Source organism: Equus quagga, chromosome 5 (genome assembly GCF_021613505.1).
Source record: "Equus quagga isolate Etosha38 chromosome 5, UCLA_HA_Equagga_1.0, whole genome shotgun sequence".
NCBI classification, from domain to species: domain Eukaryota; kingdom Metazoa; phylum Chordata; class Mammalia; order Perissodactyla; family Equidae; genus Equus; species Equus quagga.
In genome coordinates this window covers 11,281,396-11,304,608 of record NC_060271.1, presented here as the reverse complement: position 1 = coordinate 11,304,608, position 23,213 = coordinate 11,281,396, and the positions used below count along the sequence as shown (strand labels likewise).

Genomic DNA, 23,213 nt, shown 5'->3' with positions numbered 1-23,213 from the left:
TAGTTAACAGACTGACTAAACAGTCCAATTTTTAGAAGAAAGCTGGGGAGCAAATTTATGCTTACTTTTTAATGTTACTGATTTTTTATTTTTAAGATACATTTTATTATGAAACATATCCCTTGTAAAAACTTCAAATAAAACAGAAATGTCTAAAATAGAAAATGCAAACTACCCCACACCACGGCCCAGTTTAGTGTATACACTTCCCGAATTTCCCCCTAGGCATACACAAACATTTTATACAATTTAACAAAAACAAGGCCATACTATACACACAATTGGCAACTGCTATTTCTTATCTATCCTGGATTTCTTTCCATATCACTATTATATATTATACCTCAGACCTCCTTATTCTTTTTTAGTGACTATTCAGTATTGCGGTTTATAGATGTGCCATTATTGACTTAGCTAGAGTTCTAAAAATGGATATTTAAATTATTTACAATATTTCAATTACAAACATTGATAAAGTGAACATTCATTTCATTACTCACCATATGACTCAACAAATATTTGTAAAGTCATCAAGAGTCCTGAAAATATATACTAAATTATTTTAAACACTTTTAGTAGTTGTCTCTACTTAGTAAAACGTGGAATGAAAAATAATTTGGGAGGAGATACATTACGCTACTAACAAAACCAAGCAGTGGAGATCAGGGAGGCAGAATGCCTACTGCTCAATTCCTCTCTCTAGAGTCAGACAAGACTACTGCTCAGAAGGCTGTAAAGCAGTGACCTAAGCTATGCGGAGCAGTGCTGACTCCTCTCTGGTTCAGAGGGTGGCGGTAATTACAGAGTTCAGGTATCAAAGAAACTGCCTAATGCTTCAACTGAACACAGACTAACAGAGAGCTTCGAGATTAATTTTACCAAACATTTACTGTCAATAAAAAACTAAAGCAAAACCAGTTGTTGATTAAAAAAAAAACTTAATTGTACTAATACACTAAAATGAACATTTAATTTCTATTTTATTGCAAATAAAACTAATTGCCTTGTAAAGTTGAAATAAAGTGTAAAAAGTAGAACTGTAAAACGATCTGAAGAAAATACAAGAGATTTTTAATTTCAGTAAATACTCCTGGAGTGGGCAAATCCTTTCTAAGCAAGACAGAAAAAGAAAAAAAAAAAGTCTGTTTGGGAAAAATATCATTAACCAAAGTTAAGTGAAATGACAATCGGGGGGAAAAAAATCTTTGCCATATATACATACACACACACACACATACAGACATACACACACATATTTTTATAATATATATTTATACATATAAAATCTTTGCTATATATACTTATTTTTATAAATATATTTCTATCTTTTACATATTATATATTGTGTATACAGAGAGAGTGAGAAAGAGAGTTCTTACAAAGCAATGTGAAAAAGATGCAAAACCCAATAGAATAATGGCAAGAAAGATGAATAGGAAGCTCCCAGAAGATGAGATTATAAAACATTAGAAAAGACCATGTTCCATCTATCAGATGGGCAAAGATCAAAACTTTAATAATGGCCTTCTGGTTCCCTCTTTGAGGTCTTGCTACTCTTCCTTCCCTCACTCCTCTCCGGCCACACTGGCCTCCTTGCTTGTTCTTTTTTTTTCATGTGTGGAACTGTGCATTTCTTTTTTTTTATTGAGTTCATAATAGTTTACATCAATTTGAGGTTTCAGTTGTATATTATTTCTTGACTGTCACCACGTAAGTGCTCCCCTTCACCCCCTGTGCCCAGCCTCCACCCGCCTTCCCCTAGCAACCCCTGAACTGTTTTGATATTCCATGTAATTGTTTATATTCCACATATGAGTGAAATCATCTGGTGTTTGTCTTTCTCAGACTGGCTTATTTCGCTTAGCGTAATTCCCTCTAGGTCCTTCCATCTTATTGCAAATGGGATGAATTTGTCTTTTTTTCTGGCTAAGTAGTATTCCATTGTATATATATACACCACATCTTCTTTATCCAATCAGCAGTCGATGGGCACTTGGGTTGCTTCCATGTCTTGGCCATTGTGCATAGCGCTGCAATGAACATAGGGGTGCATATGTTACTTTGGATTGTTGATTTCAAATTGTTTGGGTAGATACCAGTAGTGGGATAGCTGGGTCATACGGTAGTTCTATTTTTGGTTTTTTGAGGAATCTTCATACTGTTTTCCATAGTGGCTGCACCAGTTTGCATTCCCACCAGCAATGTATCAGGGTTCCCTTCTCTCCACATCCTTTCCAACATTTGTTATTTTCAGTCTTCGTGATTAGAGCCATTTTAACAGGCATGAGGTGGTATCTTATTGTAGTTTTGCTTTGCATTTCCCTGATGATTAGTGATGTTGAACATCTTTTCATGTGTTTATTGGCCATCTGTATATCTTCTTTGGAAAAAGTTCATCTCTTCTGCCCATTTTTTGATTGGGTCATTTGTTTTTTTATTGTTCATGTGTGAGTTCCTTAAATATTATGGAGGTTAACCCCTTGTCAGATATATGATTTGCAAATATTTTCTTCCAATTGGTGGGTTGTCTCTTTGTTTTGATTCTAGTTTCTTTTGCCTTGTAGAAGCTCTTTACTCTGATGAATTCCCACTTGTTTATTTTTTCTTTTGTTTCCCCTGTCTGAGAGGACATGGTATTTGAAAACATCCTTTTTAGTTCGATGTCAAAGAGTGTACTACCAATATTATCTTCCAGGAGTTTTATAGTTTCAGGACTTCAAGTCTTTGATCCATTTTGAGTTTATTTTTGTGTATGGCATGAGATAGTGGTCTATCTTCATTCTTTTGCATGTGGCTGTCCAGTTTTCCCAACACCATTTACTGAAGAGACTATCTTTTCTCCATTGTATGTTCTTGGCACCTCTGTCAAAGATTAGCTGTCCCTAGATATGTGGTTTTATTTCTGGGCTTTCAGTTCTGTTCCATTGATCTGCGTGCCTGTTTTTGTACCAGTACCATGCCATTTTGGTCACTATGGCTTTGTAGTACATTTTGAAAACAACGGATTGTGATACCTCCAGCTTTGTTCTTTTTTCTCAGGATTACCTTAGCAATTCGGGGTCTTTGGTTGCCCCATATGAATTTTAGGATTCTTTGCTCTATTTCTGTGAAGAACGTCATCAGAATTCTGATAGGGATTGCACTGAATCTGTAGAGTGCTTTGGGTAGTATGGACATTTTAACTATGTTTATTCTTCCAATCCATGAGCACCATCTTGCTGTTCTTGAAGATGAAAGTGATCTTTCACCTACAGCACTTGCACTTAATGTATCCTCTGCCTGGGACACTGCTCCCAACACCACATGGCTCACTTCCTCACCTCAAGTCTTTGCCTCCCTGACCACTCTATTCAAAATTGCAACTCTTAACCTGCCACTACCATCCAGACACACAACATCCTCTTCCCCTGCCTATTTTTCTCCACAGCATTCATCACCTCGTAAAATAGTATTTATTTTACTTATTTGTTCTGTTTACTGTCTACTTCTGCAGGGTCTTTACTGTGTTCACTGCTTATCCCCAATATCATGAACAGGGCTTGGCACATAGTAGGTACTCAGTAAGTATTTGTTCCACAGTGTTAGTGAGGGGATGGAGGAAACAAGCACTCTCAAAGACTGTTGGAAGGATTATAAATTGGCAGACTTTGAAAGGCAATTTGGCAATATCTATGCAAATTTAAAATTACATACTCTTTGACCGAGAAAAACCACTTTTAAGAATTTATTCTACAAATACACTAGTATATGCACACAAAAATGTATACACAAAATTGTGTGCAAGAGAAAAAAAGCTTTTAAAAAGCTCTTTTTTTAAAAAAAAGAGAAAAAAGTTTTTAAAATATAGTATATATTATTTACTGTTCAGTTGTAAAATTGTATATTAAATCTGTACATGCCAAACTGTAATGCTCTCGAAGGTATAATGATACAGAGAAAAAAGCACCATACAGAAAAGTAAGAACGGTATGCTCCTATATGCGATTTAATCTTTACATGCCAGGGGAGGGTGATATTTATCTATGCACTGAATATTTCAGGAAGGAAGCACAAGACTCCATTAACAGTGATTATCTCTGGGGATAGGGTCTGGGGAAATGGGGTGGAAGAGAGACTTATTTTTATTACGTATCTTTATGTATGTCTGATTGATTACCATGTACTTGTAATGCCTTTTCAATGAAGTCTTCCTAAAAAGTGAATTATATTATGTTAAGTGAACTAAGCCAGACTGAGAAAACAAACACCAGATGATTTCACTCATCCATGGAATATAAACAAACACATGGACAAAGAAAACAGTTCAGTGGTTACCACGGGAATGCGGGTGTGGGGTAGGCACAGGGGGTGAAGGGGAGCACTCATGTGGTGACATACAAGAAATAAGGTACAAATGAAATTACACAATGACGTAAACTACTATGAACTCAAAACAAAAAATTTATTTTTAATTAAAAAACAAAAAGTGAATTATAGCCGCCCAAGGTAGACAGAAACACACCTTGGAATTTTCATTTAATAGATGAACAAGGTAAGAGGCAAATAGTGGTATCATGTACAAAATAACAAAATTAAATGAAGAATTGAGGTTAGAAATAAAGTTTCCCTGCTAGGTCTTCCCATGCTTGTGCTCTAGTTCCAGAGAGAAAATTAAACACCTTGTTTCAAACATTCCTTAGGGTCCTAGTGGTAGGACTGTGTAACTTAGTAAGATACTTGTACGGTAACAAATTCAAACTCATTTTCAGCCACTTCACTGAAAATTAATTTATTTATAAAATAAAATACTAGAGTAGATGGTCTCTAGGGTTTTTTCCACTCCTAAAAAGTCTATGCTCTGTGTACAGTTGTGGTTAGGGAAACGAATTCCTTCATCCTCCAAGGAAAGTGCAACCTCACCTTTCTTGTCTGCTTTTATTCTTAATCCTTTAATGTAAGGGCTGTTTTCCTTAATGTGCTTGTTCTTCTGGTTTGTAAGTATTATAAAAGATTAAGGCATTGCATGAATTTTAAACGAGGCCAATAAGACATGAATGGGGGGAAAGATCAAAATAAAATACTACAGAAGAAAATATTACTTACCTTTCTTGAATAGAAGTACTGAACATGTATCGCAAGCAGCAAGCCCATACCTGAGGACTATAGATATGTATAATTCCAGACAGCCAACTAAATGAAAAAATAGAAATTAAAAACTATAGTCATTTACAAATTAATACTTAATACACTTTAGATTACATTCTTCTCAAGGTAATATGGCAGAGATTCTTGGCATTCACCAGAAACATACTAAAGGCCTTATAAATAAGAAATCTATATACACTAGACCATGCTGATAATTAAGAGGGAGAAAGATAGATAGATAGACAGACAGACAGAGTGAGTGAGAGCTTCTTTTCTCTCCGTCCTCTTCCACCTGAGATGAAGGGAAAATGAAAAATGCTGGGAGACAAGATGGTTAACAATACAGGTGAAAGCAGGAATCAATTAGAATCAATTAGCCTAGACTGCAAAGAATGGGCTGAATCAGGGGAGAACGAAGTTGGCAGCCTAAAACTACATAGTTATTGAAAGGATTAAACACCATAACATATATAAGGAACCTGAAACACAGAAGACTCTTAGTAGATACTCACTTAGCATCAATAACCCACAGCCAACACCAGGGGCAGAGCAAACAGACTGTAAATAGATTTCATGTCCACAGAACATTTGTGCATTCTTATTTTTTAATTTTGCACATACTATTCCCTACATGGGTTCCCTTCCCCACCAATCTTCCCTTCTATTATCCAAGCACTTAAAGGTCCAGTTCAAGTTTGCCTTCTCTAAGAAAATGTCCCCTATCATCTCTCTTACTAACAGTGCTCACTGTCTATATTGTTCATTGCATAGTAAATCATATGCTTCTTTATGATTTATCTTTCTATGTGTGAATATTTGAATATTTTATCACCTCACTTTGACTATAAATTCCTTGAAGAGATTTAAATCTCAACACAGTACCAAACATAATACTATGCATAGGATAAGCACTCAATAAATACCAAATACAAATTTCTGCCTGAATAATCTGTCTAAATGTCATTAACCACTAACTCTAAAAAGAAAGCCATTAACACTAAGGGGAATTTCTGCAAAATTGTCTGGCGGTGAATTTCAAACATTGTCATTCTGAGCCCTGGCTTCTTCAAGGTGCCTTAAGGACAGGAGGCAGTGAAGAAGGTTAAAGATACAGGGATCTAAGGCTTCAACTTCAACCAGAAGAATTTAACTTTATCTGTTTTATATATGGGAGTTCTTCCTAAGATTGGGCAAAATCTTGGTTTAATTGATTCTGCTATTAAAATAAGAAAGGTTAAGAATCATTGGCCACGGGGCCAGCCCGGTGGCGCAGTGGTTAAGCGGGCAGGTTCCGCTTCAGTGGCCCAGGGTTCACCGGTTCAGATGCCAGGTGCAGACATGGCACTGCTTGGCAAGCCATGCTGTGGTAGGCGTCCCACATATAAGGTAGAGGAAGATGGGCATGGATGTTAGCTCAGGGCCAGTCTTCCTCAGCAAAAAGAGAAGGATTGGCAGCCGATGTTAGCTCAGGGCTGATCTTCTTCTTCTTCAAAAAAAGAATCATTGGCCTTTGTGGCTTTATAAAGTGATCTAAGAATTAATTACACATTCATAGTACAACTGATTCACATGTTAATCATATACATTTGAGTACATATGTGGCTGAGGTTTTCATGAATAATGTAGCACTTACATTCCCACCAATGGTAGAGAATAAACCTTGGGATCAGATTCCAGCAGAAGTAACAATTTGCGTGTTTCATCCATGGTAAGATATCTAAACAGAAGACATTCATGAAAAACAACTGAAAGTACGTACTTTTTACCTAAAAGAGATAATCTGAGTGTTAAAGTAGCATATTTTAGGCAGAGGAGATGATTCAAATGAGTACTTTCTCTCACATATGCACACAAAGATAACAGTTCAAGGAATACAAAAAGACTCCAGTAAGAGGAAAAGATTAAAGAGATTTAATATCTTAAAATTTCTCTTAAAATGGTCACTGAAGATTACACACCTTTTAAAAAAGTTTTACTCTGAAAAGGGTCAACTTATTTTAATCAAAAGGATTAAAATCAAGGTTGACAATTTCAGAACAAAATAGGTTTCCCTGAGAGAAGTGAATTTCCTGGTAGTGGGAGTGTTCAAGCATCCAGTGACTGGACAAGACTGCAACACACGTGACTTCTCACTGAAGGAGGCTGAACTCGCTGAGGTACAGTAAACCTTCCACACACTGTATTTCTCCAACCACTATTAGAGAACTTTGGAACCATCATGACAGAACCCAAAAGCTCACTTTTCCCTAAAACCTTATGCTACACTTATACTTTGTTATTATGTTTATTGTTAACAGTAAGTTTTAAGGATATGAATAACTACAGTAGAATTGTCAAGAATTAATTTTATGGCTTTAAAACGCAAAAATAAAACAATGCCATTTGTGATATGTCTTGATAGTACCACTGAAGACATATTTTATTGCTATAATAACTCTAAAACACAAAGATAATTAATTTATCAGGCCACGTGACAAGATGATGAAGCCTGAGTTGGCAGGAGATTTATCTATCAATGACACTTACACCTGCTTTGAAAGCTCTTCTAATTGACCACCTGACAAATTCCTATTCTTTAAAAGAACCAGCTCAGGCTTTCCAGGATTTTCCCTGGCTATTTGGACACACCTTCCTGCTGTCCCTACACTGTACATAAATCCTCATTATGTTTGCCCATATTACGTTTACACATTAATATACTTAATGGACAGTATGTTTTCTATCTATTTAACTCCAGTATCTAACACAATACCTATTCCACAATGAATCCTAATAAATATTAGAGTAAACAAAGAAATGTGGTCAAGGAAAAGTGCAAATGTCACAAGTTAAATAATTCTAGGTAGGAAGGGGCGAGGGGAAGACGGGATTAGACAGAATATTGAACACTCTGGGTTACTACTAGCATGCCAAGGGGTCGTAGAAGGATAATTCAAAGAGAGGTAAATTCATGCTTCACTAGTAGATGGGCATGGGTACTAAGGAAAACAAACTAATTTTTTGGTTAATTATAACACAAATTCCCATGTCCCAATTGAGAAGCACTTTATTACTGCAAGAGAATGAAATGTTCCACCTAATTCAAACATTTTTTGAACACTATCACTTTTGACCATTCCATGATTTTGGAATATACCAACATTTTTTCCTTTGTGCCACTCCAACTAGAAAGGTGTTCTGGTCAGCATGTGGGACTCAAAACGGGCCCTTTCTTGCTATTCCAGGGACGCTCTGAAAAGAAAATTCCCTCTTTTTCTTATCCTCTTTTGAAGAGGCATTTTTAGAAGATAAGACGAACTTGAATGCACCTTAGCAAACATTTTTGTCTCTAGAAACCTAACAGGAACTAGGGTGGAGTCAGTGGGAAAGGAAGCCAGAAGTAAACTGCTTAGACTTTAAAGCAGAGAGTGCTTACATTGTCTGACCTAGCTCAGCAGACAATGGATAAAGAAAGTGGATGAGGATTCAGGGAAGCAGCCCTGCTGAGGAACAGAAAGCAGCGATTTGGCGTATATTTCATAAAAACTAAGAGTGGTGATAGGAAGCTGGAGAGGATACTACTCCAGCTACGTGAGAAAACACCCTCAAGTGGCTGACAATCTGGTAAGCAAGAATACTACAGATGATGACCACCTAAAACCTAGACAAAATACAAAGGCAAAATGATATAGAGGATAATTTCTCCTTATATTTTCAAATCACAAAATACAAGCCAATTTTAACATAATTTTTGCCACTAATTTTCCTTGGGGTGGTGGATATAAGTCTTCAAAAGAAAACCATATTCAGCAAAAATTAACAACTTCATTTTTCACCTTATTTATCTAGCCACCACAGATCTCTGGCATGTAAAATGGCTCATAATTCTTTCATATTATGTAGATACCATGAAAATATACTACTGTAACCAATATTTAAAATAGTGGATTAATAGATCTTTTACTTACCCATATTTATAGGTACCTTGAACTTGAGAAATATTCAGACTACTGCTCAAGTTTCTCGCCAGAGCTGTTGGAATAATGGGGATGGGCTTCACAGGTGTGCATTTAAAGGTATTTGCTAGAGTTACTGCTGCCCAGTGCAAGTCAAAATCCACACTGTCCAGACTCTCCCTGGAAGTGACGTGAGCTCTGAGGGAGAGCAGTTTACCACAATCCAAGGAATCTTTGCTACACACATGGTGCTCCAGAGCCTGAGGAATCAATATCACACAATTATTTTAAAACTCTGAAATCTGTCCATATCTCTAAAGGTTTTGTTTCATACTGGTGCACAGACACACATAAATCTTGCACTAACAAAATTAAACAATTTCTGATTTGTAACATTTCAATTCTCTCATTTCTTCCATGTGACCAAAAAGTTACATGAATAATTACGTCAAAGCAAGTCATATATACTGTATCAAGCTCCATCACATATTTCCAACTTACATGTCCCTGCAGCATTTCAAATTCTTATTGGAGAATGTCACTTCCAATAAATATTTATTACATGGGAAAAAAAATGGATGTAAATTAACTCTGACTCAGTCTCAGGGAATCTGAAGTCCACTTCTCTTTGATCCTTTTATTATCCCAAATTGTCGAGTTGCTTCTTCCTCTGTAGCTGCTCATGCCCACTGTGTCCTTTCCAGTCTCAGAGCCACCAATCTACCACAGGCTAATACATCCCTGTCTAATACACATCTGACAACTACAGTTGCCTAACTACTCTCTCTGACTTCAGTCAGGCTGCCCCACCAGGTTAACTATTCCTGATTTAACAGTATTTCCTCTTTTCAGAAACTTTCAATGACTCTACGTGGCCCATATGACAATGTTCAAATTCCTTAGCCTGGCAGATAAGATTCTTTATAATCTGGCCAAACTAATACTTCAGTCTGATTGCCCACAAATCCAGGAAAAATCTACACCCTTAATGTCACCCTGAGTACATCTTGCACTTTGCTACCTTGGTCACGCTGCTTCCTCTTCTGCAATGCTACCCATATTACCTACCTAGGATTTCTGACTCAGAAACCATATTTAATTGCATTTTAGGTCAATATTCATTCAATCAGAAATTATTATGAATACTTATTAAATATGAGTTTACTAAAATACTACATGGTACACATAGTTTGATTCTTGTGTTGAACTAAGAATAATCAAGTTATCAACAAATCTCACCTTAAAAGCTGAACTGAAGTCATCTGAACTGTGAACTATTATTTCTCTTGAAGAAAGTCCTTGAGTATGAATTTTACATGGAATCACAAAGTCCCCAGGAAGAGAAGCAGTAGGGGTTCTTTCTAAGCATTCAGGTACTTCTCGACCAGGATCAAAACGATCTACTGTCAACGTTACACTTTCTTCATCTGAAGAACAAAACTAGCAGTTATGCTATAGCATTGCCAATGAAAAATGTGAAATCCCAAGCAAGTCTATATTACAGTAAAGCATTTTGTTCATGCTAATAGTACATTAAATTCTTATTTTAAAAAATGATTTACATATATATGCTTGCACCTAACCAGACTGTGAAGTCTGTGATGGGAAGTGTCAAGTTTTACACATCTTCATAACCTTGGTATACAGCAAAGAAAATTAGCACAAAGTACATTACAATAATCGGCTGAACCAGAAAACATAAATTCTATCATAGTCACAAAAATTTTTTTTAAGTATATTACCTTCATCTACTGTGAGAGAACCAAGTAAAAAACATGGCAAGTTTTTTTTATTCTGCTTAGCATGACGACAAGCAAGTCGGATGGCCTTTTCGGTTACCACAAGCTTTGGATTTCTGAAAAGTAACAGAAGTCTTTTGTGAACGTGGTGGATCTGACATCCTTAAAAACCATTCTGGTATAAACTGCTGCCTAAAGTATAACACACATCTTTTAAAATGTACAGAAAGATCAGAGCTGGGAAATCTTAGGGTCAAAGGCAGGAAGTAAAGGAGGGCTGCCTGGAAACCAGAACTGCAATAAACAGACACTGAAGTTATAATTGTTCTCCAGGCATTTGCTTAATTGTATGAACCAGAACAGGAATCAAGAAACTATGAGGCAAGCCTCCTGTTTTTGTAAATAAAGTTTGACTGAAATAGTCACGTCCATTTGCTTACATATTGTCTAAGGACTTCAGATACTGGCATTACTGAATATGGAATATAAATATGATTAAATTGTTTAAAGATATATAACAGGGACTCCAAAATATGAGTAAAGAAGAAGATACTATCAAAAAAGATCAGGCACGGGCCAGCCCCGTGGCCAAGTGGTTAAGTTCACACACTCCACTTGGGTGGCCCAGGGTTTCGCTGGTTCAGATCCTGGGCACGGACATGGCACTGCTCATCAAGCCATGCTGAGGCGGCATCCCATATGTCACAACTAGAAGGACCCACAACTAACAATATGCAACTATGTACTGTGGGCTTTGGGGAGAAAAAGGAAAAAAAATAAAACTTCGAAAAAAAAAAAAGACCAGGCAAATTTGAAAAAGAACCACAAAGAACTTGTAGAAATAAAAATATAATCAATTAAAAACTCAATGGATTATATAATCACATGGGGATAGGTATATCAATGTTTATTATTCTATAAACTGTGCATATATAATACACATTATAAACTATCTCTCATATATACCATAAACTTCCACATTTGAAAAACCTAAATGGACAAGTTAGAACACAACTAAGCACAGCTAGAGACAATTAGTAGAGTTGAAGAGCAAAGAAATTATTCAAAATGTAACACACAAAGATAACAATAGAAAATATAAAAGATAGGTTAAGAGACAGAGAAAAGAATGAGTAAGTCTAACAAACATTTAGTTGAACTTCTACAACACTGTTTTTGTCAAGGATAACCATCCATCCTTCTCTGCCAACTGGTTTAGAACTTAAATACTTTTTGACTTGTATATTTCCTTTACTTCCTATATTTAGTCCATCATCAAATACTATAAACTGTTTCTTCAAAACACCTTGTTTCATTCTTTCCCTTTGATTTCAATACTGCTACATTGTTCTAAGCCTTTGTAATAGCTACCATTTATTGAATTCTTCCTACATTCCAGGCACTGTGCCAAATGCTGCTTTACAGAGTCTTTCTCATTTAATCCTTACAAGAGTACTATGAAACAAGTATCATTATCCACGTGTTTTAAATAAGAAAATTGATCCTTGGCTACTTTACTGAGGTCATGTAAATAAGAAGTGGTAGAATCAGGATTTGACCCTCCAGGCAGGCAGTCTGACTCTAGTTATAGCACCTTAAACCACAATGGCATAAATCCGTGGTGCTTAGGTTATAGAAAACCATCTCAGAGCTAGGCTGACTGTAGGCTCTCCCTACTATGATCCATCCTTCTTAGAAGGATGCTTTTAACAAGTAACTGCTTTTAACAAGTAAATCCCTCGTATACGAAATCTCAATGAATCTCTATTTTCTATTACTTTAAGCCTAAGCTATGTCTTTCTTTCAAGATTGCAGTCCTAACCATAATATTTTATATTCAATATGGTCTTCCACTCAAAATCAGTTCAATCTTCTCAACAAAGACATCATGCTGAAGCATGATGAAAAACCCTTTCAGTTTTTATTGTATTTTATCTCTTTTGAATTCCTATAATACTTAAAACATTAGATTTGCAGAATATTTTAACTGTGAAATTAAGATTATTTCTCAAAACCATGAGGAACACATTTAAGATCAAGCGGAAGGGATATTTTGTCTGAGGGGAGCTTCAGAATGGGAAAGTAAAAAAAAAAAAAAAAAAAAAGAATTAGTCATGGTAATTGACTTTGCCTTACACATCCTTTTGAATCCTGTTTACAGTGGTGTGATTTGAAAAGAGAAACATACCTGTAGTAATTAAGATGTAAGTAGATGAAATCTCCAACTGGCATTGGGTTCCAAAGTGCACATTTTGATGGAGGAAAGTAGAAAGGTACCATTCTGCTTGAAGGAAACCTTAAAAAATTTTTTTTTAAATCAAAGCACAGTGAAAAGCAAACAGAAGAAATTTTGTAAGAAGCAGTTCAACTTCAAATGATGAGACTTTTCAGATTACTTTTGTAATTTCAGAAGAGTTGAAAAATATTTTTAAAAAGTAAAAAAAGAAAAGAAAAACTACTTCCAACTCTACTAGCAAGGGAATAAGCACTCAAAATTTAGGTATGGCTTTTTTCTATCCTTTTTTTCCTTTGCATACATAAATTTATACACATGCAAGCTTTCAAAAAAGAACTGAGAGTATCAATCCTATAGAATCCTCTTTAAATAACAGAAAAACAAGCATAAACTATGAATTTACATTTAAATTTAAAATCTGTCCTTCTGAACTAATTTCTAGATAATACCTAACAAAATTACTTAATAAAATAACAATGAAATAATTAAAAGCACAAAAACTTCTCTGACAGTGAGCTACCTGTAACAGTGCATTTGTATGGTGGTAGACTATTAAATACTAGTTGAACTGAAAGAATACTATACCATGCACTAAGAATACCTTGTCCTAGATTACTTTCATGTATCATCTGATGTAGCTTCTCAACTAAAATACTAGCCCCGGTTTACTGATCACCTACTATATATCAGGCATCCTACGGGGCACTTTTTGTTGTCAGTGCCGTCAAGTCGATTCCAGCTCCTGGTGATCCTGCGTACAGCAGAGCAGAACCCCGCCTGGTCTTTTTGCGCCATCCTCTCACCTTCTGGCACTGTTATCAGACAAGGCTCTGCTGCTACTCAAAGGGTTTTCATGGCCAATTTTTTTGGAAATAGGTGGCCAGGTCCTTCTTCCTAGTCTGTCTAGTTTGGAAGTTCCACTGAAACCTGTCCACCATGGGTGACCCTGCTTATATTTGAAATACCTGTGTCATAGCTTTCAGCATGACAGCAACACAGTCGCCACAGTATGACAACTGACAGAGGGGTGGTGTGGTTCCCTGACTGAGAAATGAACGCAAGCTGCAGCAATGAGAGCGCTGAATCTGAACCATTAGTCCACTAAGGCTAGCTACTGGGCACTTTACGTACACCGTATTTCTCACTAAAACTGTTCCAGAAACACTTTGTCATCCACTTTATAGATAACAAACTATAACTTTCTTAACTTCATACAACAATTAAGTAGCAGAACTGGGATTTGAATCTAAGTGTGGCTGATTTCAAAAGCTTATAACTTCTAGAAGTTGAATGAGATAGTGCTTTGGAGCTGGGGTTCAAATTCTGGCTCGACCACATTCCTAGCAGTATGCTTTCAAATCTTTGTCTAATTTGAGCTCATAATATCTATTATAAAGATTTTTAATCTCTCCCTTTTTTTTTTTGAGGAAGATTTGCCCCGAGCCAACATCTGCTGCCAATCACCCTCTTTTTGCTGAGGAAGACTGGCCCTGAGGTAACATCCATGCCCATCTTCCTCTACTTTATATATGGGACGCCTACCAGAGCATGCCTTGCCAAGCGGTGCCATGTTCGCACCCGGGATCCGAACCAGCGAACCCCAGGCCGCTGAAGCAGAATGTGCGAACTTAACCACTGCACCACCGGGCTGGCCCCTCTCCCTTTTTTGAAATGAGTACATAATCTGAGATTAAGAAATTTGTTCAAGATCACAAAGCAAGTGACAAACTGTCAGTTTATCTATGTCTTATTAGACACAGATCTAATAACTTATTTATCACTTACCAGTTAGTGAGAGGCAGTATGATGTAGGGGTTAAAAGCAGAAAGTCTGGAAATCAACTGCTTAGGTCTGAAACCTGGCTTCAGAATTTGCTAGCTGTGTGACCCTGATCAAGTTATTTAATGTCTCTGTGCCTCAGCTTCCTCACCTGTTAAACAGGATAATATCAGTATCTCCAGGTAGAGTTATATTGAGTATCAAATGAGTCAATAAATGTAAACTGCTTAGAAAAATTTCTGGCTTACTCTAAGTTTTCAACGTTAGCTATTTCTCTTTGCTCTCAGTAGTAAACAGTATCTTTAAAGTCCAACCTACACTATTTCAAATTCACTTCCTTGCAATATAGAGTACAAGTCAAATTAGGTTTAAATTCTAGCTACACCACTTACCAACTGTATAACTTTGGGCTGGTTAATCTCTCTAGCCTGCAGTTTCCTCATTTAAACAAAACAAAAAAGAGGATAATAATAGTATCACCTCAAAGCTTTGTTGTAAGGATTAAAAAGGAATAATGCATGCAAAGTGCTCAATATAGCACCTGGCACATAGCAAGACTTCAATAAATGCTATTATTAGTCTTTTTCCTCATCTAAAGTATACAGATAGACTCTGGAGGCAGGGGAGCCACAAACGCCCTGAAATTGGGTACAAAATTTTGGAGGTATGTATATAAGTATTTTTTCTTGGGAATGCGATTCATGGATATCAGATATTCAAAGGAGTCTGTAACCCCAAAATAATTCAGAATTGCTGCCCTAAAGCCCACAGATTACTGAAAACCAGAGGTCACTAAATGAGTAAAAAAAACCTACAGTTGAATATACCAGAAATAATCAGTTTAAATCACACGAGTATATTATTTCACCTAGAATGTAACGAATGAATTTGACTCAATAACAAAAAAGAGAACATATTATGCAACAAGTCCTTTCAAAGAACAGAAGCTGAAAAATTTTTAAAAAGTAAGATGTGGCAGGGGCTGGCCCTGTGGCCGAGTGGTTAAGTTCGCGCGCTCCGCTGCAGGCGGCCCAGTGTTTCGTTGGTTCGAATCCTGGGCGCGGACATGCCACTGCTCATTAAACCACGCTGAGGCAGCATCCCACATGCCACAACTAGAAGGACACACAACAAAGAATATACAACTATGTACTGGGGGACTTTGGGGAGAAAAAGGAAAAAATAAAATCTTTAAAAAAATAAAAAATAAAAATAAATAAAAATAAAAAAATAAAAAGTAAGATGTGGCAGAAGGAGAGAACAGAAAGACCAAAATTTAGTGAAAAGAATATGACAGCCTCTTTGGGTCACGTTTCCCATTGTCTTCATCAAGAACATCTGGCACAAAGAAAAACAATACAGAGAATAAAGGTAATTCATAGATCCAATTGCAGTTCAGAAAAAAAAAAATTCACGTCAGCATTAGTTATTCTTCCCCTGGGGGAAAAAGAACAATACATGATCCAAAGAGCCCAATAACATAAGCCAATTTACCTGGTCCCCATAGTCATGACAGACTGAGATAATTAGGAGACAGGTGGCAAGCTCCTCCTTCCTACTCCACCTCAGTGGGAAAAGGCTGGGAGACATTTGAGGAAACTTGGTATATCCAATGTGAAATTTTTCCCATCAAGGAATTAGGGTTTAGAAGAGGGAAAGAACTCAACTGCTTTCTCACCTGTCTAGGATGAGAGTAAATATGTATCTGGTTTTTAGCCTCAAGAGTTCAGGTACTATTTCCCATCAATAAAAAGATCTGACATAAGGGACTGATGAGACTAACATTTACTGAGTGTCTACCATGTACCAGACCCCTTAGTTTAGCAATTTTATTTAATCCTTCACAATAATCTTCTGTTAGATAGAGATTACTATCCTCAACTTACAGATAAGGAAACTGAGGCTTTTAGAAGTTAATTAACTTGATGAAGGTCACCCACCTAATAAATAGTAGAGGTGGGATATGCGTCCAGATTCTTCTGATTCTAAAGATCTTTTTTCTTCTATTTCAACCTACCCTCCCAAGTTATGTGAGCAGCTGTGAAAAAAAACATTTTGTAAAAATATATCTATACCTGGTATTCATCTGGGGCCCTGCAAGAGGATACATAGGCTCCATGATCGTTGCTGAATGATTTATTCAATTTCAAATGCTGAGTAACCTAAAGAAGTAAAGAGTGATATTACCAATGAGTGATAAAAACAAGAACATGATTTAACCACATATTAACAAAATTATAGGCAAAATTAGGTTACTTATATGAAGCATCTTCATCTACAGATTAAGATAAAATGGTTGTGGATTCTGATCATTTTCATATTTTGTAGTCATTCAACCTATAAATTAATGTTAATATTTATTCTAGGCAGAAAAACCTACCAATATCTCTATTCATTAAGGAAAGCACAGATTCTGTCTCAAGATTCTTGTATCAACTTAGTGAGCTGGGTAGGACAGGTAGTATTTAATATATTTGATTTGGATCAAAAGCCTCATAATATTCAGAAAACCATGAAGCAGCAGACAGGAACAATTTGGGCTAGATATTTATTGGGTCTATAATGAAGTCAATGAATCTTCAATCTTGTGGAGATGGAACACAAATCTTTCATCCCCACAAACTAACTTGTATCAGCGCAAAATCAGTGGCCTTTTTTTGGCTCCACCTACCCTCTCTGGGTACTCTCATCCACTCCCATTGCTTCCACACCCATCTGTATACAGCAAACTTTCAGCTTCCACCTCTCTTCTGAGTTTCAAACTCATATTTCTAATTGTTCATTGGACATCTCCACCTAAATATTATCACGGCAAAATGCAGACCTCATAGTCCTTCCTTTACAGTTCAGTATTTCCTATATTCTTTTCTTAGCCCTGTCCATTCTATTTCAATTCTAGCAAAAAGGAAGTGTCTGAAGCAAAGTGAGGAAGGAAAGAGTTACTAATGCAGGTGCAGAAGTCACTCAGAAGAGATTTTCTAGATAGAGTCAGAGGCTGACAATATTTACAAGAACAAAATCCTATTGAAAGTGCCCTTGTAAGGCTGACTACAAAGTCCCTCTTGGAGATACATGGACTTCATGCAGCTTCTATGGAATGCAAGTTTTAAATTCTAAAGCCCTTCTACGTGACTTAGTTGTCATGGATAACAGTATTCAAAATTGATATCTGTAACTCGAGGAAGTATAAAAGTGCCATTTTTCTCCATTAAACATAAGTCTTAAAACTCCACATTTGCCTCCTCTTCTTTTATACATTAGGGAAAAGATAAGGTTGATCTCTTTCCCATTTTAAAACAATACACATGAGATAATTTATTCCGACAGTATCACACAAGCAATTAAAGCTAGTGAAACTAAAACCACAGACACCTATCGCCAGCCAAACATAGTCTCAGATAATGGCATCATGATTTATCAAATGGAAACCATCAAGTCATCCTCACTTCTCCTTCCGCCCTCCTCCTCCATATAAATTCTGTCTTCCCATCTCCGCCACATTAGTTCCTGACTTCATCAACCACATTTACTGAAAAGTCCCCCACGGCGCTGCTAGAAGGGCATTTCTATGCAAATCTGATCAAATTATTCTCCTGCTTAAAAAGCTCCTCTTTAAAAACAGAATAAAGGACCTTCACAATCTGGCCCCAACCTATTATTCCAAACTTGTCCCTCATCCACTCACCCTACATCCCAATCAACCTGAACAACTCGCAGCTCCCGAGTGTGAGTGTCTCGGCACAGGCTGTCTGCCTGACTTGGAAGGCCCTAGTGATCCCCCCGACCACCACCTCTCACGACCCAACTCGAACCTCACTTCCTCATGAATCTATCTCCCAGACACCACGGGGACGTTACTGCCGCCTGTGTTCACACACACGGCATTTTCACACTTCCCTGTTTAGCATTACTTCCAGCAGATGTCCAGCATTGACTGATCCCTTACTACGGAGCTGCGTGAGCTAGAAAACGAGAGGGAAGAAGATGGAGCAAACCGGGCTTCAGTCCCTAAAAAATTCTCACAGTAGAAACAACTTCAAACGGCACGTTCCCGACCGCAAACCTCTCTCACACACCTAAGGACAAACGATGGCGAAGGACTTCGCGGTCGGCCTATTTCAGTCCTCCCACTAGCTCCCGTTCATGGCGTCGGCCCAGGCTCCAGGAGGGCCCACCCACCACCGGGCCCTGAGTGTCGCACCGGCCAGCCCCCGCCCCGCTGCCGCCCTTCAGGCGAACCCGGCGCACAAAGCCACACTCACTGCAGCCTCTGCCGAGCCGGAGTCTGTTTGTTGGGCCGGAACAGACGTCGGCTCCAAGGAGCGCCTCCGCCGACCCCGCCCCGCCTCCGGGACGTTGGGGTCGCGGGAAGCGAGGCGCCAAACACAAGCCGTGAAACCGAACCCCGCGCCGCGTCCGCTGACTGGTCGGTATCCCGACCCGTCAGGGAGCAGGGGCGGTGCCGGAGGCGTCACGCACGGTAGCCGTGACGTGATGGTGCGCCAGCCAATCAGCGCTCCCCACTGGTCCCGCGCTCGACCAATCCCAAGCCTCCTTGGAGAACTGAGGGCGCCACCGGAGCTCAGGTATCAGGATCCGGAGGATTTAAACACTTAGTGTTCGTCAACGGTTAAGTTCCGGAGTGGGGCGGGCCTTGCGCGCACGCAGTGAAAAGCCCGGCCTGGCGGCCGGAAGCGCTCGCTTCCGTGATCGTTGCTCGGCGACTAGAAGCGGACTAAATTTGAAAGGACAAAAGAGGGCAAGTTAGATTTCTTCCGGTTTCTTTCCTAAGAAGCATCCCCTCCTCTCAATAACATAAATTAAAAAAAAAAAGAATACACTTCCTGTTGAGCAGAAAAGAACTTGACAAATTTATAAACCGTTTGTGCTTACTTTGCAGCTGATTGGCAAGTTCTTTCTGTAGGGAGATCCAAGTGACAAACCTCAATGGCTGCCATGGGTTACATTTAGTGCAGAGGCCCTTGGGTGTAAGCTTCTTCACATCTTCGAGCAAGGAGGTCAGTTTGTGCCGAGCAGAGTGAGTGAGAAGAATATTTAGAGTTTAAAGTGAAGGAGATGTTGGTAGACCACATAGGACCTTGTACGCCATGGTAAAGACTCGGCTGAACTCTTGAGTTAGAGAGCTATTGGGAGGTTTTTAATTGGGGACTGACTAGATATAATTTTAGGTTTTAAAAGGATCGCTGTGGTTGTTACATTGAAAATAAACTATAGGGGGCAAGGGCAGAAGCAAGGATACCGGTTAGAAGGCTGCTACTATAACCTTGGGGAGAGATAAATGGCGGCTTGAACCAGAATGGTACAATGGAGGTGGTGAGAGGTTGTTGGATTCTGAATATATTCTGAAGGTAGAATCAACAGGATTTGACTACAGATAAAATTTATGATATAGAAAAAAGGAACCCTGCGTGGGCCCCTCATGATTTATGGTTTTCTTTAGAACTACTTTAAGATATCTGAAAGAGATACGTAAGATGATGTGAATTAGACAAAAAGGAAGGGGAGAGCGTAACACATAACTCCCCACTCCTTAGGTGTGGGTTAGGCGTAGTGATGTCCCTCGAAAGTGTACAGTATGGAAAGAAGGAGGAGAAAGAGTAACTACAGTGGAGAAACCTGACCAATGTTACTTCAGCCGGGTGATCTAGGCCAACATTGAGTCATAAGTCATGTTGACAGTATGTACACTTGAAATGCTGTGATGAAAATGGCACTTTACCTCTGTGGTCTTCCTTTCAGTAACTTATAACCCCAGTCTTACCCTGAGAAAAACATCAGACAAATTCCAATAGAGGGCAATCCGATAAAATACCTGACCAGTACTCCTCAAAACTGTCAAGGTTATCAAAAACAAGGAAAGTTTGAGAAACTAGCCAAGAGGAGCCTAAAGAGATGTAACAAATAAATGTATTGTGGTATCATGGAGGGGATCATGGACCCAAAAAAAATGATACTAGGTTAAAAACTAAGAAAATCTAAATAAACTGTGGACTTTAATTGATAATAACGTACCAATATTGGTTTGTTAATTGTAACAAATGTACCATACTAAATATAAGATGTTAATAATAGGAGAAACTAAGTGTGGGGTATGTGGGAACTCTGTACTGTGTTCTCAATTTTTCTGTAAATATATTTCTAAAAAATAAAGTCTGTTACAAAGAAAAAAGGAAGGGGCAAGAGAAGAGTTGAAATATGCCAATTTTTTGAACAACAATAAAGTAAAATGGCTTCTTTTTTGCTTAATAATAACTCAAATACAAAAACAGGCTTCAATTAAACATTTTATTACCGCTGGACTTCTAAGCAGGATATACATTTAATGCTATACATAGAGTCGATACTTTTTGAATTGAATGAAGAGAAAAATAATCTTCATTTTAGGATTAGAATGACTCAGCCTCATATTTAGTACAGCTTGGAGGTGCCTAAAGGGCTTATTCCCTAGATATTAAAAAAATTTTTGAATTATGGTATAAGGTAACAAGCACTGGCTTTGGGGATCTGGCCCCAATTCTGCCAATTAATCTAAGATTGATTTTCCTCTTTTGCATATTGTATATTAACATCAAAAAGAGTTAATGCATAATGAGGGTGAAAGTTAATTAGAAGGCTGCCCATATGTTATTATTAGTACAGGTGTACTGACAATTGACAGTGTTAATAAATGAGCAACACATTGCCATGCATTCATAGAGATTAAGGGAACTGATCTGTTAAATTAGAAAGAGAATGAGCTTAGTGAAATAAAATCTATAAATGCTATGCCAAGGACCTACTACACAGTAAGCTTTGTGCTAGATGGTATGGGGACTTGGAAGGACGTGACAAGCATAGAACAAGGAAGGCACAATTTTATAGTTGGGGTAATAAGAGATAATTATCCAAAGCAAATACGAATTATTGTTAGATTGCACGCAAGTTTAAATAGGCTGAATATATACCATGCTATTCTTTGATCCCTGTTTAAATATATTTATGTCATTTCAGGACACTGTGGAATTGCCATGGCTGTTGGCCTCTACAGAGAAAAGCTACCAGTCTTATTTTCTTATTTTTCAAATTTGCAAGAGCTTTAATTTGCTTCACAGAGAACCATTTCCAGTGTGCCATACTTTAAAAAAATGTATGAATTTGTTGCACAAACAATGCTACAACAAGAAAAATATTGTAAAGGGAAAAATTCATCCAAAATTCTACAGCCTAACATGTCAATTGTTTTCATTTTTCCTTGTGCCCTTTCACTCCCTGTCCACATGACATGGTCTTTATGATTAGACCTGGTAAATGTTCAGTGTTATAAACCCTGCTGTGCCTGCTAATAGGCTGGCTGTGGGAATTAAAGAGCTATTGTTATCACCAGGAACAGGGAAGTTGGAATCAGTTATCAGTTCTGTTATTTATTTACTAAATTTCTCCAAACACCCAACTTTCCCTTTCTCTATTTATACTCCTGAGCTAAGCTGGACTACTGCTTTTTAAAAACAACTACAGCTTCACTTTTAAGGAACATATTTTTAAGGGGCATTGCCACTCTGTCAGTTTATGCAAAATTCCTTTGAGATGAACCTCTTGGGAGAGGTAACAACAATGTGTGTCATCACGTTGATTTACTTTATTTTTTTGAAGCTTGGCTTGTTTGGAATGAAGACAAGAATGATCAAATAACAAACACTGGTAAATTCTCTGAAAGTATTTGCTAATCTGAGTTAATGTACCATCATCCTGATTTGCATTCAAGAAAACCATAGGTATAACCAACCTACCTACACTTGCAAAGTTAATAAGCAAAGACACTCTAAGACCTGCCAAAGACAATCTCCTTTCTCAGGTTAGCCTGCCATTCTACAGTGTGGACCTGACTGAGCTTGACTGACAAAGTCACTCCTGGAAGCGTAGGTTTATTGTCTGTTGCCAGATTTGGCACATCAGCTTCTTAAAGGCCATGTTTCCTTTAACTAATGCTCTCGGAATCTTTGATAAAAGGTCCTTTGATAAAGTGTTATGGCAATAACCATGCAAATCTGAATAGCAGGAATCTTCATTTTAGAAACTCCATCAAGCATCAGGTTATGTAATGAGCTTAGCATCCCTCTAGGAAATAAATCACAATATAATAGATGGCTATGAAGGTCTGAATGCAAAGCATATGGCCTGCCACCCACCCCCCTATGCCATCCACATGCTGTGTCTTTGTTCCATCATCCAGACTGATCCTAGTAACAAGTTCCTAGCTAAATATACTCAAGGGAGGTATCTCTGATAGGGAAATAGCTGCCAGACCATTGAAGATACAAGTTGAGTGGCAGAAACAAAGTCATATAGTCTAAATCTTCCAAGAACCTTAAGAGAGTGAATTATGTTGTAACAGTGGTACAC

At 37.8% G+C, this 23,213-nt stretch overlaps 1 protein-coding gene across 4 annotated transcripts in view; it reads right to left on the bottom strand.

Moving 5' to 3' along the window:
• STIL (STIL centriolar assembly protein) overlaps positions 1-19,208 on the bottom strand; it is a 54,031-nt gene extending 34,823 nt beyond the window's left edge. For 2 of the 4 annotated variants that reach the window (XM_046660281.1, XM_046660282.1), the window contains exons 1-8: positions 19,076-19,208; positions 16,889-16,975; positions 12,987-13,094; positions 10,802-10,914; positions 10,299-10,486; positions 9,072-9,319; positions 6,758-6,841; positions 5,083-5,169 (exon numbers count right to left, since the gene is read on the bottom strand). In XM_046660281.1, coding sequence (XP_046516237.1) covers positions 5,083-5,169; positions 6,758-6,841; positions 9,072-9,319; positions 10,299-10,486; positions 10,802-10,914; positions 12,987-13,094; positions 16,889-16,932 — 872 coding nt within the window. In that variant the 5' untranslated portion in view covers positions 16,933-16,975; positions 19,076-19,208. Of the gene's footprint in view, positions 1-5,082; positions 5,170-6,757; positions 6,842-9,071; positions 9,320-10,298; positions 10,487-10,801; positions 10,915-12,986; positions 13,095-14,819; positions 15,358-16,888; positions 16,976-19,075 lie in introns of those variants that run through there. The other 2 variants (XM_046660283.1, XM_046660284.1) reach the window with 2 other exon arrangements.
• Positions 19,209-23,213: the final 4,005 nt, after the last annotated feature.